A 16,953-nucleotide genomic window follows, 5' to 3' on the forward strand; every position below is an offset into this window, starting at 1 on the left:
GGTATCTGATGACCGACAAGTCCAACAATCTGGTGCACCTTCGTTGGCTACCGTTGCTTAGGGACTTTACGGAGTGTAGAGCGTTTTTCTGGGGCTCCGCTGTGCTGGCCTGGACGTATCAGTCCTTTCCTTTGGCAGCTCAGCAGGGCATCACGGATATCACCGGCTGTACTTCGTTGTTGATGTTCTAGATTTATCAGAGATTCTCCCAGTGGTGTCCATCAGATAGACGCGTCTACCAGTATCCGCTGGCTGTAAGGTCAGAAATGTCTTTTTATGTATTTGAGTTAAATAATTTTGTCAAATCTTTTGGTATGTTACTTAAAGAATCCTTTTTTGCTCTCGTTCGATGTGTTAGGTTGGTTGGATTGCCACAGCAGAACAAGGATCAGCATGAGGCCAGGGTCCTGCGTTGGAGGGTTTCCCTGGACCGGCTACAGTTCGACGAGGTCAGTAGTTATTATGTATGTTTTTATTTTCTATAATTAGTTAGATATTGTATCCTTTAGTATGCTTGTTATAAGGATAATTCAAGAGATTTTGTATAATAATTGTGTTTGTGTTATTGGTGAAAATTTTCTTTCTTCAGTTTGCATGGAAAGTCTACGATGACCCCGCCCTGCAGGCGTTGTGTCCGTCCTGATTTCGTGAGGAGGAGGAGTGGGGAACATGGTTGTCAGCCGTCCTCCTGTTGTACTTCAATATCGTCCGATTTCACCACGTTGATTGGGTGAAACGACAGTTCAATGGAGAGCAGCAGGTATCAGGCACTCCGATAAATCTTGATAGGTGAGACTGATGCTGTATTTCTACTTACTTATCCGTTAAAATATTTCATTTATTATGACTTAACGAAGTATTTAACACAACATGTTCATTGACAAGTACCTGACTACTACTGGTCGAGGTGAGGATGTATGGTGGCCACTCAAGCTGAAGGAGTGGTACGATAGATGGCATCAGAGGTTTGAGCCCGGTCGCCGGATCACTGTGCACCACACGTTCGATACGAGGCCGACCTTGGAGTACTATGACTGGTGGCGTGGGGCTTCTCGTGTTAGGCATCTATCGAAGCAGGATTTATTAGAGGATCCGAGGCTGGCGAAGTTGCCCTCTGACGTACAGCCCACTGCCAGCAAGCCCAGGGACGATCTCGCCCTTCCTTGGGGCGTGCCAGATCGACGTCGACGTGCGAGGGAGGGTAGGGATGATACTCGACGACCTGCTCGGAGGGACAGGGGCCATAGAGAGCGTCAACCTGGCGAGCCAGTGAGGAGGGAGAGGGCCCGCCCACGACGGGTAGGGGTCGGAGTTGAATCTGATGAGGAGGCAGAGTACGCCCACCAGGAGGAGCATGGAGACATACCACAGGACAGAGAGGCCTCACCTCTACCTCTACCACCACCTCCTCCCCCGTCACATGGAGCTTGGCATGCATCTGGGAGCGGCGGTGCGTAGCCTATGGGAGACTGGGATATATCACCTCCTGGTTGGCATGAGGGTGGTCCTTCTGGTACCCATCGGGAGGAGGAGGAGATGCTTGATGAGATCCTCCTTAATGACGCCTTCCAGCTTCACACGGCTGCGCCGGTAACTATGGATCGTTTAGCCGAGCATTTCCACATAGATAGGGAGGTTGGGATAGCAGATTACCAGCATGTATCAGGTCTCGTGCAGACGACCTCCTAGATTCCTCAGATATCACCGGCTTCTACGTCGTCGTTCGGGGCGGGTATCCGGCCGGGTAGCCAGTATGCGACGCCGCCCTCCCATGACTACGGTATGTATCTAACCTCCTCCTAGCCGCCAATCACCCCTCCATCAGGGCCACCGTCTCATCCACACCTACAGCTACATCAGTACGCCACCGGTCCACCGTCAGCGGGGGCCCACCCATACCATGCCCCACAGCCCCAGCAGCCGGTTGGCCCGGCACCGCCCCGCGGAGACCCTAGGCCATCTCGACCGCATCGCCAGGCTCAGCCTCCACCATATGGCACCGGTCACAGACTCCACTATCAGGATCCCCACCACAGATGATGTTTACTAGTAGCCATTTTGTGTATTTTTTCTGTACTTTAGTTGGATTGTATGTGTGTACGTTATTATGAGTTATGTTTATGTATTCGTTGGATTTATGTTATGTTTATTTTGGTTGGGTTGATGTCATGTTATCTTTATTTTCATAGTAACGAATAATTCAGAGATACGACGAAGAAATTATTTAACATTAAAGAACTAAACTTTAAACGATGACAATAAGAACTAAAACATGGAGTTCAACACTTTCAAAATGAAACTAAAAAAGTAGTAAAGTACATCCAAACTAAAATGACCTAGGCATCTCCGGTGGGTTGGTTAGGGCAACCCCGTCTAGTGTGGCCGACTTGCCTACACAAGGCACACCGCTTCTCTTGATGCTCGACATCATCCATATCGTTTCGGAATCTGGTGGACACTGGTCTTCTGGTCGCCTTTTGCCGCATGGTTAGGTTAGGACACATCATCGTTCCATGCCACTCCGACCACAGCGACTCATTTGGAATGGGTGGGAACTCCATCTCATACACCTTGAACACAGCTTCCTGCCGGTAGATTGGATTCACATACGGGACCCACTCAATGCTAGCGGCGGTGCACCCGGCAACTGCGTGCCGGCACGGATAGTGAAGAGACTGGAATAACCCGCAATCACATGTGCCCTCTGATAGCCGAACCCGAAAGGAACCATGACCCTAGCCCTCGAACGGCTCTAGCTCCTCCACAACAAACACAGAGGCCCACCTATCGCAATGTGTCACATGCATCTTCGGAATGCCTTTCCTATTCTTCTCAATGGCCACTAAGAGTCTCTGTGAGAAGCGGTTCCCAGCCACCAACTGGCTCTGCGCTTCCCTACCCTTCGTAACAAACAACTTCTGCAGTCTCTCATACGTGATACGTATAACAGCTGAAATAGGCAAGTAGCGGGTCCCCTTCAACACAGCATTGATGCACTCGGACAAATTGGTGGTCATGTGACTAAACCTCCGACCACTGTCGCAATGCTGAAGCCAAATCTCCTTTCTGAAATGACCAGCCCAGTCCGCCATCGCCAGGGAGACACCCCTCAATACATCCATGTACCACTCAAACCCGGCCTGACTTGGACTGTAAGCAGCGTTTATGAGGTATCGCTTGCCCTCGGCTAACTTGAACCGGCTCATGAAATTCACTGTCATGTGTCTGATACAGTAATCATGGAAAGCCCTAGGGGGATGCCACCCACTATCATCGAATGCTAGGGCGGCCTTGATGGCCTGAGATCTGTCCGATATAACCTATGAAGCATGGACACTTCGCTGAATTGCCGTGTCCGTGTGTCGGACACATTTCGGACATGACACTCGTCCGACACGTGTGTCTGCTGTGTCCAACCGTGTCTTAATAAAAAATAAAAAATTCTTCTCCAGACACGCCTGGACACACCTAAATACCATCATGTGTCAGCGTGTCCAGTCTTATTCTTAACATATATTCTTAAAATAAATTTAGATATAGTATATATTATTATTTATTAAAACAAAAATATTTTTAAAATTTGATATAATTAAAATAAGACATTAAAAATAATTAAAAATTTTAATTTATATTTGAATATCAATAAAATATTAAAATATCATTACGATTTATCTAAAAAATACTTTATATTTTATATGTATGTCCCCGTGTCATGTAAGATTTTAAAATTCGCGTGTCGGCATGTCCGGTGTCGTGTCGTGTCCCGTGTCCGTGTCAATGTCCGTGCATCATAGGATATAACCAGTAAGCCGTCTTGTGGGGTGACGTGACGCCTCAAATTAGTAAGAAAGAATGACCATGACTCGGTGCTCTCAGACTCAACAATGGCGAAAGAAATTGGCAGTATATTGCTGTTCCCGTCTTTCGCCACCGCTATAAGCAACACTCCACCATACTTGCTATAGAGATGTGTGCTGTCTACAAAGACAAATGGCTTGCAATGCTTGAAGGCCTCCACACATGACAAAAAAGCCCAAAATACTTTGTCGAACATGCAGCAGTCTCGCACCATGAGGTGTCCTTCGTAGTACAGTTTGACGCGTAGGTCACATATGGTGTCGGGGAAACAGCTCTGCAGTGCCTGGAGCAGTTTTGGCACCTTGTTGTACGACTCTTCTTAATCACCGTAGATCTGTGCAATCGCCTTCTGCTTTGCCATCCACACCTTTCTGTATGACAGTTTGAAGTGATAGCTTACCTGGACCGCACCTTGCAAGACCGGGATACTCACAGACGGGTTGGACTGAATCAATGGCAATATGACTCTGCAGATGAGACTGCTATCTAATTGACGATGGTCTTGAGACATGGTGGGTGTCAGACAGCTATGTGGTCCACCAAACCTCCGAGCCTCCCTAATCACAATAAAAAATTTATTCTTACATAATATCTCTAACTAAAATAACATATCATACAAAACTACTCAAATTCACAATTAAACTTGAACTTATCAGTATCCGAGATTCTGACGAAGGGCCACACGGAGACTCCATTGACACCCACTGTCAGCTTGACGGTACTGCACATGGTACTTTAATCGGTCGGACTCGATCACACGGTACTCAGCACTCTTGCGAATACTGTAGTTCTTCACACCTTGAAGCACCGCCTCTCGGCTTCTGAACCTGTGTCCGACCCGAAACTCCACACCGCCGTCTAGGTTGTAATCCACTCCACAGGTGTCAGAAACCGAGATCCTCTCATGCATGGCATCCAGATCTAGACTGTGATAGTGACTAGGCACAGTCGATAGCGCCGGAATCGTGTGAGGTGGAGGCAGCACATGGCGCGGCATAGCCCCTGTAGGTGTCTCTAGCACAAACTCATTATCATCCTCACCATCGGAAATAATGCTACCGGTGCCCTCCCCACACTTAAAACCAAGCATCGTCCTCGATGCTAAACCGGAGGATCAGTGGGAGGTACAACGATAGGCTCTGTCTCTGGCTGTGGGACCGGCTCCTCATGAGTCTCTGGTGGCTCTATAGTGGCATGGGCATCCTGCTGAACCGGCACCTCCGCAGCCTCCTCCTAATGATCCTGGTCATCGGAGGCTGGAGAATCAGGAAGCGGGGGTAGCTCAAGGCCCTGGGCCACGAACATCTGGTCGATCCGATCCAAACGGCGTCTGATATGGCGTTTCTCACGCTCTAAGAATCGGAAAAGGCGCTGAACTAGGAGGTAAGTAGGCTCAGGTGCTGCGGGTGGATCAGTGGACGATGAAGGGGGTGCAGCTGTAGAGGATGATGGGGCAGCTGTAGGGGCTGATGGTGAAGGTGTCCCCACAACAGCTCTGGCCCGAGAACGGCGTCTAGCAAGTGGTCTCTCATGCACCCAACCACCCCAGGGGATAGTAACCTCCCTGTCATCATCATCAGGGGGCGGTGGTCGCACATCATCATCCAACCATGGAACCTCAGCTAGGGCCGCCATACTCGTGACCAATGTAGGAAATGGAAGTAGGCCACGAATATGCGCCCGCCACATGCACTGCCGGATGAGTCTAGGGAAAGAGACCTCCTTCCCCTCCATAACACACCCAATCAGTAGAAGCATCTCCATGGGAATCTCAGAGAAGTGGGTGGTGGGAAGGACATAGCAAGCAAAGATCATCTGCCAAGTCTTGGCCTCCCTAGTCAAATGAGTAAACAACATCCCTTTCGGCTTGGTGTTGTTGGCATCCGTAACCCAAGTAGCCTCTGGTAACCCAATAACAGTCCTGAGCGCCTCATAATCGAAGGTCATGCTGTGTATGGCTAACTCAACCTGCTGATGGGCACACAGCTCATCAGGGACATGCCGGCACTGTAGCGCCTCCTCAATGGCAGTCTCAGTGATCATAATCTCCCTATCCCTCACCTGAACCGAATCCAATGTCGGACGGAAGAAGTTGCAGTAAAATTCCTTCACCCAAGACACATTAATATCCCCCAAATCCCGGTCAACAAAGTTGATACCTAACTCAAGGATCCGACCGTCAATGGACCGTCTCACATCAGTAGGAAGAAGCAGCTTCTTCTCGATGTTCAGCTTTGTAGTCCGATATTTAGAAAACTGGAGCTCACAGTAGAGATTAGGGAACTTGTCCGGATTGGTAGAAGGCAACTGCTGATTTTCCTTATCCACATCATTTAGCGGATTCTTGGCATAATTCTTATAGATGGAAGGAATAGAGAGGGTAGAGTGTTTTCTCTTCTTGGAGGCAGTGGCTATGGCTTTGCCTTTGTCCGACATCCTGAAAAATATGATAGGATATATAAGACATTTAGCATGTAGCAAAGAAGGCATGTTCAGGAGACAAATGACAAAAACAATCATGATGTTGTAATGAATATGCAAAAGTGAGTCAAGCAACCCGTAAGTGAACAATTAAACCAAAAGATATAATCCTCATCAGGGCAACAAGTCTTATTCAAAAGGCAATAATGGCATCAAAATGTAAAAGAATGGTTAAAGAATGTTAAAGAGGAGTGGAAGGTAATTGGTTAAAGAAGTGAGTGAGTTTAGAAAAGTAGGTTAGGAAGATGATGACATTTATGCACAATTAAAAGGAAAAGATTGTGGTGCATGTTCACACTGGTTGTGCAAATCCGGGAAGTTAAAAGGAAAGGAAAGTTGCCCAAGTTTGAAACAAAGATTAAAATGAAACCAATTTTCGTGAAAATCGGGCAGCATTCCAGCTTAAAATTGGACGTTCCCGGATAGCAAATCAGCACAATAAGCATAGAAAACAACATCAATTAGGCACAGTGACAGTGATGTAGCATTCAGGTAACATGAATTGCATAAAAATCAGTCCAAAAAAAAATCAGCATACAACATCCAAATAGCAGACAGCAAATAAGCACGAACGGAGCACTTATCAGGCCTAGCATCCTCTATCCAGCCCTATCTACCTAACCGCAATTATTTCTATCTAACCTAGCATACAAAATTTGAATTTGAACTAACTAACATACAATTATACTAACTATAGAAATTAAACAGTAAAAGGAAAACAGAAAAAGAATTTGAGTGGAACCTGGGAGCAGAGGAACTGAGTGTGGGAGAGAAATGGGTAGTGGGGTGTAGTGGTGAACAGAGGCAGCAGTTGCGCCGCCGTGGGCGGTGGCGGTGAAGACTGCCGGTGCGGTGGTTCGGCTAGGAAACGAGAAACCGAGGGGCGGCGGGACAGTGATGATGAACGCGGAGAAGGAGAGAGGAATGAGCGGGAAGGGAAGAGCGGTGGTGAGCCGCCGACAGAGGTAACGGCGTGGCGGCGGGGTTGGTCACGGCGATGTGGCCGAAGGTGGAGGAAGAGAGGTTAGCGGAGGAGAGATGGAGGATGAGGCGAATGGAGGAGGGTGGAGAAGGTTGCGGTGGTGAACAGGGCGGCCGCGGTGGTGGCCGGCGGAGCAGTGGTTGAGGGAGAAAAGAAACAGAAATGGAGGTTGGGGAGGTGGGGTGCGCGACTGCGCAGTATGCGTCGCGCATTAGGGTTATTCCAATTTTTGAATCGACGCGCGCGCGCCACTTGCGCGTCCGCGTCCCTTGATGAAACGTGGGACCTACGCGTGCGCGTACAATGCGCTTGAGCGTGGATGAGGAAAATAGGAAAGGACGCGTGCGCGTACAGCGCGCGCACGCGTGCATGGAGTTGGGCTAGGGGCTTAGAGTTGGCCCAACTCAGGCCTAACTCTCTGGAAAATGGGCTGGAAGTCGCGCATTCAGATCGGCGCGTACGCGGCATGGGCGCGTTCGCGCGCAGTGAGACGAATTGGAGGTCCACGCGTGAGCGTGCAGTGCGCTCTAGCGCGGTTGGCAGAGTAGGTATGGGCGCGTGCACGTAGCGTGCGCGCATGCGTACATGAGATTGGGCCTAAGGCTTAGAGTGGGCATGAGGCATGCCTAACTCTCGGGTCCTTGGCCTAGATTGGTGGCAGCACGCACGGACGCGCGCGCGGCAAGTGCGCATTCGCGTACATTGCTAAGTGATGAAGCGGCGCGTCGGCGCGATGTGCGCGCTCGCGCAGACCGAGCTGGGCCAGGGGCCTAAAGTTGGCCCAGAGCCGGCTCAACTCTCTGAAATTTGGCGCAAAAACCTGCAGCAGCAAATCGGCGCGGACGTGGCATGGGCGCGTCCGCGTGAACGTTTATGTTCTTAGAAACGGCGCGCACGCACGTTGTGCGTGTCCGCGTGGATCGAGCTGGGCTTAAGGCATAATGTTTGCCCACGGGAGGCCCAACTCTCTGGTGTTTGGCTCGTGGTACATCCATACAGGGGCGCGTGCGCGTACACGGTGCGCATGCGTCCATCCCCCCCCCCCCTTTTTTTTTTATAATGAGAACAATTGCTGGGTGCTCCCCTTAATGTTCACAACTCTTTATTCACTCACCCATCATACAATTCACAAGAATGCAATTTTGATATTATTCATCTACTACTAAACACAACATGCATATGACTAAGCCAACAATTAAATTGTACAATCAAATTTGTATGAAACATCTACCTACAATGGTAACTCAAATCACTTATTAAGGGAATGTAAAAGATTGGAAAGAGTTTACCATGGTGGGGTGTCTCCCACCTAGCACTTTTAGTTTAAGTCCTTAAGTTGGACAATTGAGAAGCTCTTTGTCATGGTGGCTTATGTTTGTACTCATCCTTGAATCTCCAAGGATCTTTGCTCCTCAATTGGTTGACAGAATTTTCAACCATTTTTATTAAGCTTGGGCAGATTTCTACCCAAAATACGAGTCCCCATATTTGGTTTTCACATAGCGAACCGGGATCCCATATCTTATTTTCGCATCCATCCGTTAGTTGAGTTTCATGATTTTGTCGGATGGGTGGTTGACATAAACGTGGTGGACACACAGAATTCTCTTTACTCCACCAATGCTTCCTTTTAGATCCATACAAGGTGATCCTTGTCCCAACATCATCCCTATACCTTGAGACCTTGACCTTAGTGAGCTTAACACCAATTTTCCAACCACTGCACAACTCATTCTTACTTTTAATTCCACAAAGAGTTCTAAGTTGACCATCACTTTCAATCAAACCATATTCAAGTGAGAAATTAAAGCTTAGAGATAAGAGTTTTACCCACTTAAATGTTGTGTCGGATGGTGACTTGGGAGGGAAGGCTTCCCCACACTTAGACAATGCAAGATCTACCTCTTTGTGCTCCTCTTTGGTTGTTTCCACCTCTTCACAAGCTTCTTCAAGTTCAACCTTTTCCCTTTTGTTACATGGCTTGGTGTTAACATTTTGTTTAATGGGAGGTGATTCAATTTTGGATAGGAATTCATCGATGAATGAGTTCATCTCTTGATCAACCTCTTCATATTCTTCGATTTCGATATACACCATGCCATTTTCGTTTTCCATGGGAGGTTGTACACACTCTTCTATAGCTTCAACTTCATGTCCAATGGGAGAGGATTCGATTGTAGATAGAAATTCATCCATGATTGAATCCATCTTTTGATAAGCTTTTTCCAAGTCTTCAACTATGACATGCCTTGGAGGTTGCGCACCCTCCTCAACATCAATATCAAGCTTCTTGGGAAAGTGCTCCATGATGCTACATTCCCATGGACTTTCAACATCCCCTAGATCTTCAACCACTTCTTCCCTTTCTTCAATGATCATAGGCTCCTCCAATTGTTCTAACACAAAATGGCATCCCTCATCCCCCACCGGAGTTTTCAATCTCTCCTTCATGCTTTGTTCTTCTTTTGACTTTTCACATGGGATCACGGAGGTACCTGGAGTGTTCAAACATCGGTAGGCTAAGGTGGACACTACTTTGGTCAAGTTGGTCACAAACTCAAGTGTATCCCTCTTCATGGCCTCTTGTCCTTGAAGTAACAAGGTAAGAGAATCATCTATTGGGGCTTGGGGTGAGTAGGAAGGTTCATTATTTTGGAGAGAGGATTCGTGGTAGGAAGGTGGTTCCTCTTGATAAAATTGTGGAGATGGTGTGTATTGAGGTGGTTCTTGGGAGTAATCTTGATAGGGTTGTGGTGGTTCTAAGGGTTCTCGCTCATAATGGTCATAAGAATATGGTAGGGATGGTTGGTTGTATGGTGAATAAGGATCATAGGAAGGTGCTTGATGTGGAAAGGCTTGTGAGTATGGTTGAGGTTCATGTTGAGGATGAGATTCATAGGCATATGGTGGTGGTTCTTGAAAATCACAAGGTGGTTCACCATAGCCATTGGGTTGGTATGCATCATAGGATGGCTCTTCTTCATAGTGCATTGGTGGAGGTTGTTGCCATGAAGATTGATCATATGCATATGGCTCCTCCCACCTTTGATTGTTCCATCCTTGATACACATCCTCATTGAAGCTCTCATTACTTACAACATAATTAGAACCAAACTCATAGCCAACGTGAGAATTCATAATGGAAGAAGAAAATAAAATTCTACACTAGCAAATGAAGCAAAAAGCAGGATATTTACACTATTCACATATGTACAATAACCAATAACTCAACACCATTGCAATCCCCGGCAACGGCGCCATTTTGACGATTGGCTTTTTGATGGTATAGAATTTCACAAATGAATTCTCGTCGAAGTATAATCTCTAAACCAACAATAATCCTCTCATACAAAAATTTGTTTGTCATAAGTACAAACCCCTAAAATCTATAAACCGAAGTATTCAAACCTCGGGTCGTTCTCCCTAGGATTTACAATGAAGTGTCTTGTTATTGGTTGTGAGTTATTTTGGGGTTTTGGATAAGAAACATGAAAGTAAGTGGCAATGAAAATAAACTAACAACTATAAAAGGCTCTTGGTAAGGTATGAGAACTAGAAGTTCTATCCTAGTTATCCTTCTCAATTGTGATGATTATTGTTCATTGCTACCACTTAGTTAACCCTTACTAAAGAAAGGAAAGTCAAGTGGATGAATTGACTTGAGCCACAAGTCCTAGCCAACTCCCAAGGAAAGACTAGCTTTAGTGCACTCTAAACCAATTAGCAATCTCTCCAATTATCAATCAACAAAGGAATTAGATAACTCAAGTGTCACTAATTACTCTACCTAGGCCAAGAGGAACAAAATCTACACTAAAATCCAACCAAGCATTTCATCAAACACTTGGAAGGCATAGAAGAAGAGCATAGTAAATTGGCAACAAGAATAAAAATCTAACTGCAATTATTGCAAAGAATTAATCAACAACATCACAATCACATGAATTATCTCAAATTGCATTATTGAAAGGAAATAAAGGAACAATAATCTATCCAAAACAAAATGAAGAATCACAATTATGAAAACACATAACTAGAAGGGGGAAGAGAAGAAGATTGAGAATTGATAAAGAAAAATTGAATCAAAGCATGAATTAAACCTAGATCTAAGAAGAGAGATTAACCTAAACCTAATCCTAATTCTAATTCTAGAGAGAAGTGAGAGCTTCTTTCTCTAGAAACTAAAACTAAACTAATCCTAGTGAGTGTGTGTCTATTGATATCAATCCCCTTCAATCCTTGACTCTTATATGCATTTTGGCGCCAAAGTTGGTTGCTGAAACCTTCCCAAAATCGCTAGGCACATGTTGCTTTAGTGAGGTCATGTGCCATCATCGGCGCGTGCGCGCCCTTGGTCTGCTCCGCAATGTGCGCGCGAGCGCCTTGTGCGCGTGCGCGTGCATGACCTGGATCAGTTCTTTGGCTTTTTGTGCTTCTCTCCACTTGTATGCTTCCTTCCTTGCTTCCTTTGATCCATGCCTAGCCTATTTCAACCTGAGATTACTAGCAAACACATCAAGGCATCTTATGGAATCAAAGAGAAATTAGAATTCATCAATAATAAGGCTTAAAAAGCATGTTTTTACACTTGGGCACAAATACGGGAGAGATAGGAAAACCATGCTAATTCATAGGCTAAATGTGACAAAAGGTTATCAAAATACTCTGAATTCAATACAGGACAAACCGTCAAATTGGGGTTTGTCAACCCCACTACCACTGTGACCCACCTCGGCGGACAGCTCCATTACCTGTTCACACATGATCCTTCCATGAATGCTGAACATCAGTCACACATGCTTGTCCCCGTGAAATCGGAATAGTCGAAACCGGAAGACTCCATTTCCCATGGGTGCCAGCAACCTATACACCATCCTTCCGATTTTCCTCCTTTCTGTCCCACCAACCTTGCTCAATATCAAACTCTTCAAATCCGACAACGTCTCCACACGCTGAGTGCGAAACAATATCTGATCCTGACACTCGAATGTCACCTAATTGTCGCCATTTCTCATACGACAATTCGGATAAAGAAGCACAACTATGAATGGATTGTTACTGGCCATTCAGCTATTGTTACACATCCTTTTATAGAAGTTGGATATTTGTCTTATATTTATATGCCGTTTACAGTGTAAACGAGATGACGTTTTCACGTATCTCGTTTATAGTGTAAACGAGATATACACGTGTCAGTCTGACTTGCCATATCTCGTTTACACTGTAAATGAGATACATGAAAAAACATCTTGTTTACACTGTAAACGAGATATGTCAACGGAATTTAATTCGGTAAATTCTCTAGAAAATATTTATTTCGGTAAATCTTACACTTAATTTATTTATTAAAATAAAAAATCCCTTGAATAAGTTTGTTAAGTCAAATTTTACTACACAATATTCCAAAAAATGCAACCGATACTTCACGACTAGAAGTAGCAACCATTAAACAAGGCTTTTGAAACAAATTAAAAAAAAGGACTATATCATAAAAAATTAAAAAATACTTCCACAAGAAATACTTCCACAAGAATCCGAAAAATGGTACTTCCAAATGAACTATAAAAAAACTAAGGAAAAAAGGAGTATTTAGAAAGAAGAAGAGGAGGCTAGGAAGGGGAAAGCAAAACTCTCGGGCGCCCAAAAATTAATGTAGTAGTGGGGAAAAACAATTTAGATTAACCCCCTCACCACAAGTCAAAAATCGAAAAATTAGGGATAATTTGGTAACTACTATTATGTTAATGAAAGAAAAGGGTAAAATTGCATCAAAATTCGAACGACTAACGGAAGAAAAAAAAGAAAAATTCCACTCCAATCTTACAAACTGCGAAACCACCCCGCATTTTTTGTATCCATCAATCATTTTTGAAAAAGTTGCAAGAAGCATTAAATGCCAGGATCCGAGCATATGATTCCAACAATGAGAGAATCTGACTCCAAATAAAAAGAGGATTTGACTCCTATAAAGAGAAATCGAATGCGTTGTTCCGTTAGCTCAAAATGTGGATAGGCATTAGGCAGCCTAGATTATCCTTGTTTGAGAGACATTATCTTTAAATAATTACGATATAGATAAGGTGACGAGACTTTTTCGATGACTCAATCAGGGTCCGAAATCCCTTAATCATAATGAGAAAATATTTGATCAATTGAAAAGTATCCACCACAATTAAAAAGGAAGATTCCGACTTATTTTTTCGAATCATAGGAATTAATAGCCTGGTCATAGCTATTGGACAGATATAAAAAGAGGAGACTCAGAGCTCCTCAAGTACGTTTTAATCCACCCCTATGAATTTCAATTTTGCCTGCAATACCTTTTGCCTTACACACAAATGCCGGATAACTCTTTTAGTCGCAACCTCCCAACGAGTTTTATATTCAAGTACTTGATCTCATTAACTCGTATTAATAGTACTTATTTTTGAATATGATATTTTATATTTTAATCTCAAAATCTTATTTTAATAACTCGTGGTTAACTATTCAAAATGTCTAAAATATATATGAAATTTAAAAAATCTCAAAAGTCTAAGATAGTCTTTCTAAACGAAAAAAATTGATAAATTAAGAAATGAAAATGAAATCTTAAGAAAGTGAATGCACTCCTACATTTTTAAATTGATAAATCTAAGAAGGATATCCTTAAAGAAAACGAAATTCAAAAAAAAAATATTTATGAAGTTTGATAGAAAATATGATTAATAATTCTAAAAATATTGAAATAATATTTGATGGTCAAAGATCATATTTTATGAAATCTAGTTTAGAATATGTTAAAAAAAATTTGAAAAAAAAAAACTAAAAATTAAACCTTTTGCCGTGTATGTTATAAGCTTAGTTATGATATCAAGAATTGTTATCTGAAGAAAAAATAAATAAATTAAGAGTTTAAAAATTTAAAAATTTAAAAAAAATTATAAAATATCTCAAAAAAGGTCATGCTACTAATAACTAGTGTTAAATATGTGCGATGCACGAGTTTATATTTTAATTTGACATGATAAATTAAAAGTATTATTTTATAATCATAAAATTTTTAACTTTAGTATAATACTATCATCGTTATTATATAATAAGTGTATTGAATATGTTATTTTATATTTATTTAAAATAAAATGTAAATAAAACAGTTTAAAATTTATAATATTCTTGAACGATAAGAAAAGAGACCTAAAAAGATAAGAATATATATAACTGTATTGGTAGCATATCAATTTTGCACTAAACTTTATACCAAAAAACCTAACAAAAGTTTATCGGCAATATAATATTTTACTAACATCATTAGATAAACAATTGCCATATGATGTTGTGCTCTATGTTACACATTTCATTTTAAGTCTAAAAGTATAGTTATAGATAAATTAGTTAAATTTACGACAAATATTCGTACAAAATTATAAATCATAACATGTTACTAAAATGAAAATACTATTTTTCTTACCTAAATATTATTAAAATTTTTTTTGAACATGACAATATCAAGTATCCAACATCAAGTATCCAATTAGCAAATCTCTTTATTTCACCTTCATCTTAATTCGAAGAAGGCATTAGAAGCCTCCATATGCAGTTTCAGAACCTTACAAAACGACCACAGATGGGATGAGTTAATAGTTGATGTCAATATATCGTGTCTACTCCCTTTCGGAATCACCGGAAGTATCTGTCTAAAATCACCTCCTAGAACAACAACCTTACTACCAAATGATTGATGTGTCTTATGTTGATCGGTAACTAACATAAGATCCCTGGGCGTCCGATCAAGTGCTTCAAAGCACATTTTATTGAGTATTGGAGCTTCGTCCCAAATTATTAAGTTACTTTGGATGAGCAGCTCAGCCTTCAAACTGCCATGCTTGATGTTGCAAGTAGATTCATCAGTAATTGTAATGGGTATTGAAAATCTAGAATGAGTCGTTCTGCCACCAGGTAGGAGTAAAGACGCAATTCCACTGGATGCGACATTTAAAACAATCTTCCCTCTAGACCGAATAGCAGAAGAAAGTCCATTCCAAATAAATGTCTTACTACACCCACCATGCCCATAAACGAAGTAAAAACCACCAGAGTCTGTAATAACAGCATTGAGTATCTCATTGAATACTAACCTTTGCTCATGAATCATCTTTTGTTCCGTATATAAGTTTGTATGAGTCAACTCATTTGTGCCATATGCTAACTCCTCCTTTATTAGCTTATTCTGAAAAAGGCGAACATCAGACATCTCAAGATATGGCATTGATTGATAGTCTCTTAAAGATCTCGCATTGCTGTTGAGTATCTTCTCAATCTCAATAAGGCAGAGATTTTTCTATTCGTCATCAGTCATGTTTAGTCCTAGCAAAAGCACATGGTGGTTTTATGAAATATTTAATAAGTAATTCCAAAATAAAACTATTAATATTATTGATAAAATAATAAGAGAACACAATCTTGATATATAAAAAAAGACATAGTAAAATACCTTGATTTTTCAAAGTTTTTCTCCTCTCATATAGTATTCCATCAGCTAATAATGTCTAAGTTGCATTCCAAACATGCTCTGGGTTGCTAATGCTATTAAATATCAGTAGCATCGCAAATAATTTTCTTAATTGATGACCAGATGTAAGTTCAGCTACCTCATTAATAGCTGTAATGAATTCCCTATCATCGCATAGTAGTCCCATGGAATAGCAAGCATCTTGAAAGCTAGAATATGTAATTCCATTAGCTGTCCTAATAGACTCATATGTTGTGCAACCTCTCTGAACAGCTAACAAAATTCTCATATAATAAATATCACATGTACCCGGTGAAACATAGTTTAACCTCCCGATAGAATACCCTCTTTTGCGTGGATTCCATACCCTTACTTTTCTATCATAAACAAATTGATTTGGAAACTCAGCATATATCAAAATTTGACCTGATTCAAATTTTTTATTGGCCTCCATCCATGCTAAGAACATCGTACATTTTCCTTCCTCTTCTTTCACGATTTCCTCAAGATCATCATCGTTTTTAAAAATGATATTTTGTTCTCCAGGCAAATAAAAGGTTAATCTCATCACTGAAGGCCACCTCTAATAAATATCATAAGCTAAAGTTCTCCACACAACCTTACATACAGACAAATATCTGCAATCATAAAATTGTTTGATCTCATCAATAACCTGAGCATCCTCTCCACTGGAAGCTTCCTTTGTAACTCCAACTGCTACCCTGTCTGGACCTTTATTCACGTACTTGAACAAATATTTGATAGCATTTGACTTGTTGCAGTACTCTACATTAACATGCGCTTGATAAGACATCAGCAGATATGCATTGTATGGAACCACATTCCTATTATCCATATGGATTCCCTTCTTCTTAGTAATCACTCATGTGCCTCGTCTTCTATATGATGGGTATCCACTATTATTGATAACTGTGGTTCTACTAAATGTTTTGGGATAATATTTAGTGCAGTACCCATCTTTCATGCAGAAAGATTTTGAGAAAGCTCTACCACATGGTCCATGAATCATATATGTAGATACAACTCTAAACAATTTTTTAGGTGCCAAACAGAATCTAGCAACTCTGAAAATATTAACCGATCAATTTGAGTTGTCGTTGTTATCTTATGGTCTCCACTT

The 16,953-nt window shown here is 42.2% G+C and overlaps 1 protein-coding gene across 1 annotated transcript; it reads right to left on the minus strand.

The window, feature by feature from the left end:
• Positions 1–2,336: 2,336 nt before the first annotated feature.
• LOC112805809 (uncharacterized) lies at positions 2,337–4,369 on the minus strand. Its single transcript, XM_025848140.1, has 4 exons — positions 4,259–4,369; positions 3,803–4,141; positions 2,741–3,320; positions 2,337–2,647 (listed from the first exon to the last, which is right to left on the minus strand). The coding sequence occupies exons 1-4, from the start codon at positions 4,367–4,369 to the stop codon at positions 2,337–2,339; spliced, it is 1,341 nt and encodes a 446-aa protein (XP_025703925.1).
• Between the last annotated feature and the right edge of the window lie 12,584 nt (positions 4,370–16,953).

The sequence above is a fragment of the Arachis hypogaea genome, chromosome 6 (genome assembly GCF_003086295.3).
Source record: "Arachis hypogaea cultivar Tifrunner chromosome 6, arahy.Tifrunner.gnm2.J5K5, whole genome shotgun sequence".
Classification (NCBI taxonomy): domain Eukaryota; kingdom Viridiplantae; phylum Streptophyta; class Magnoliopsida; order Fabales; family Fabaceae; genus Arachis; species Arachis hypogaea.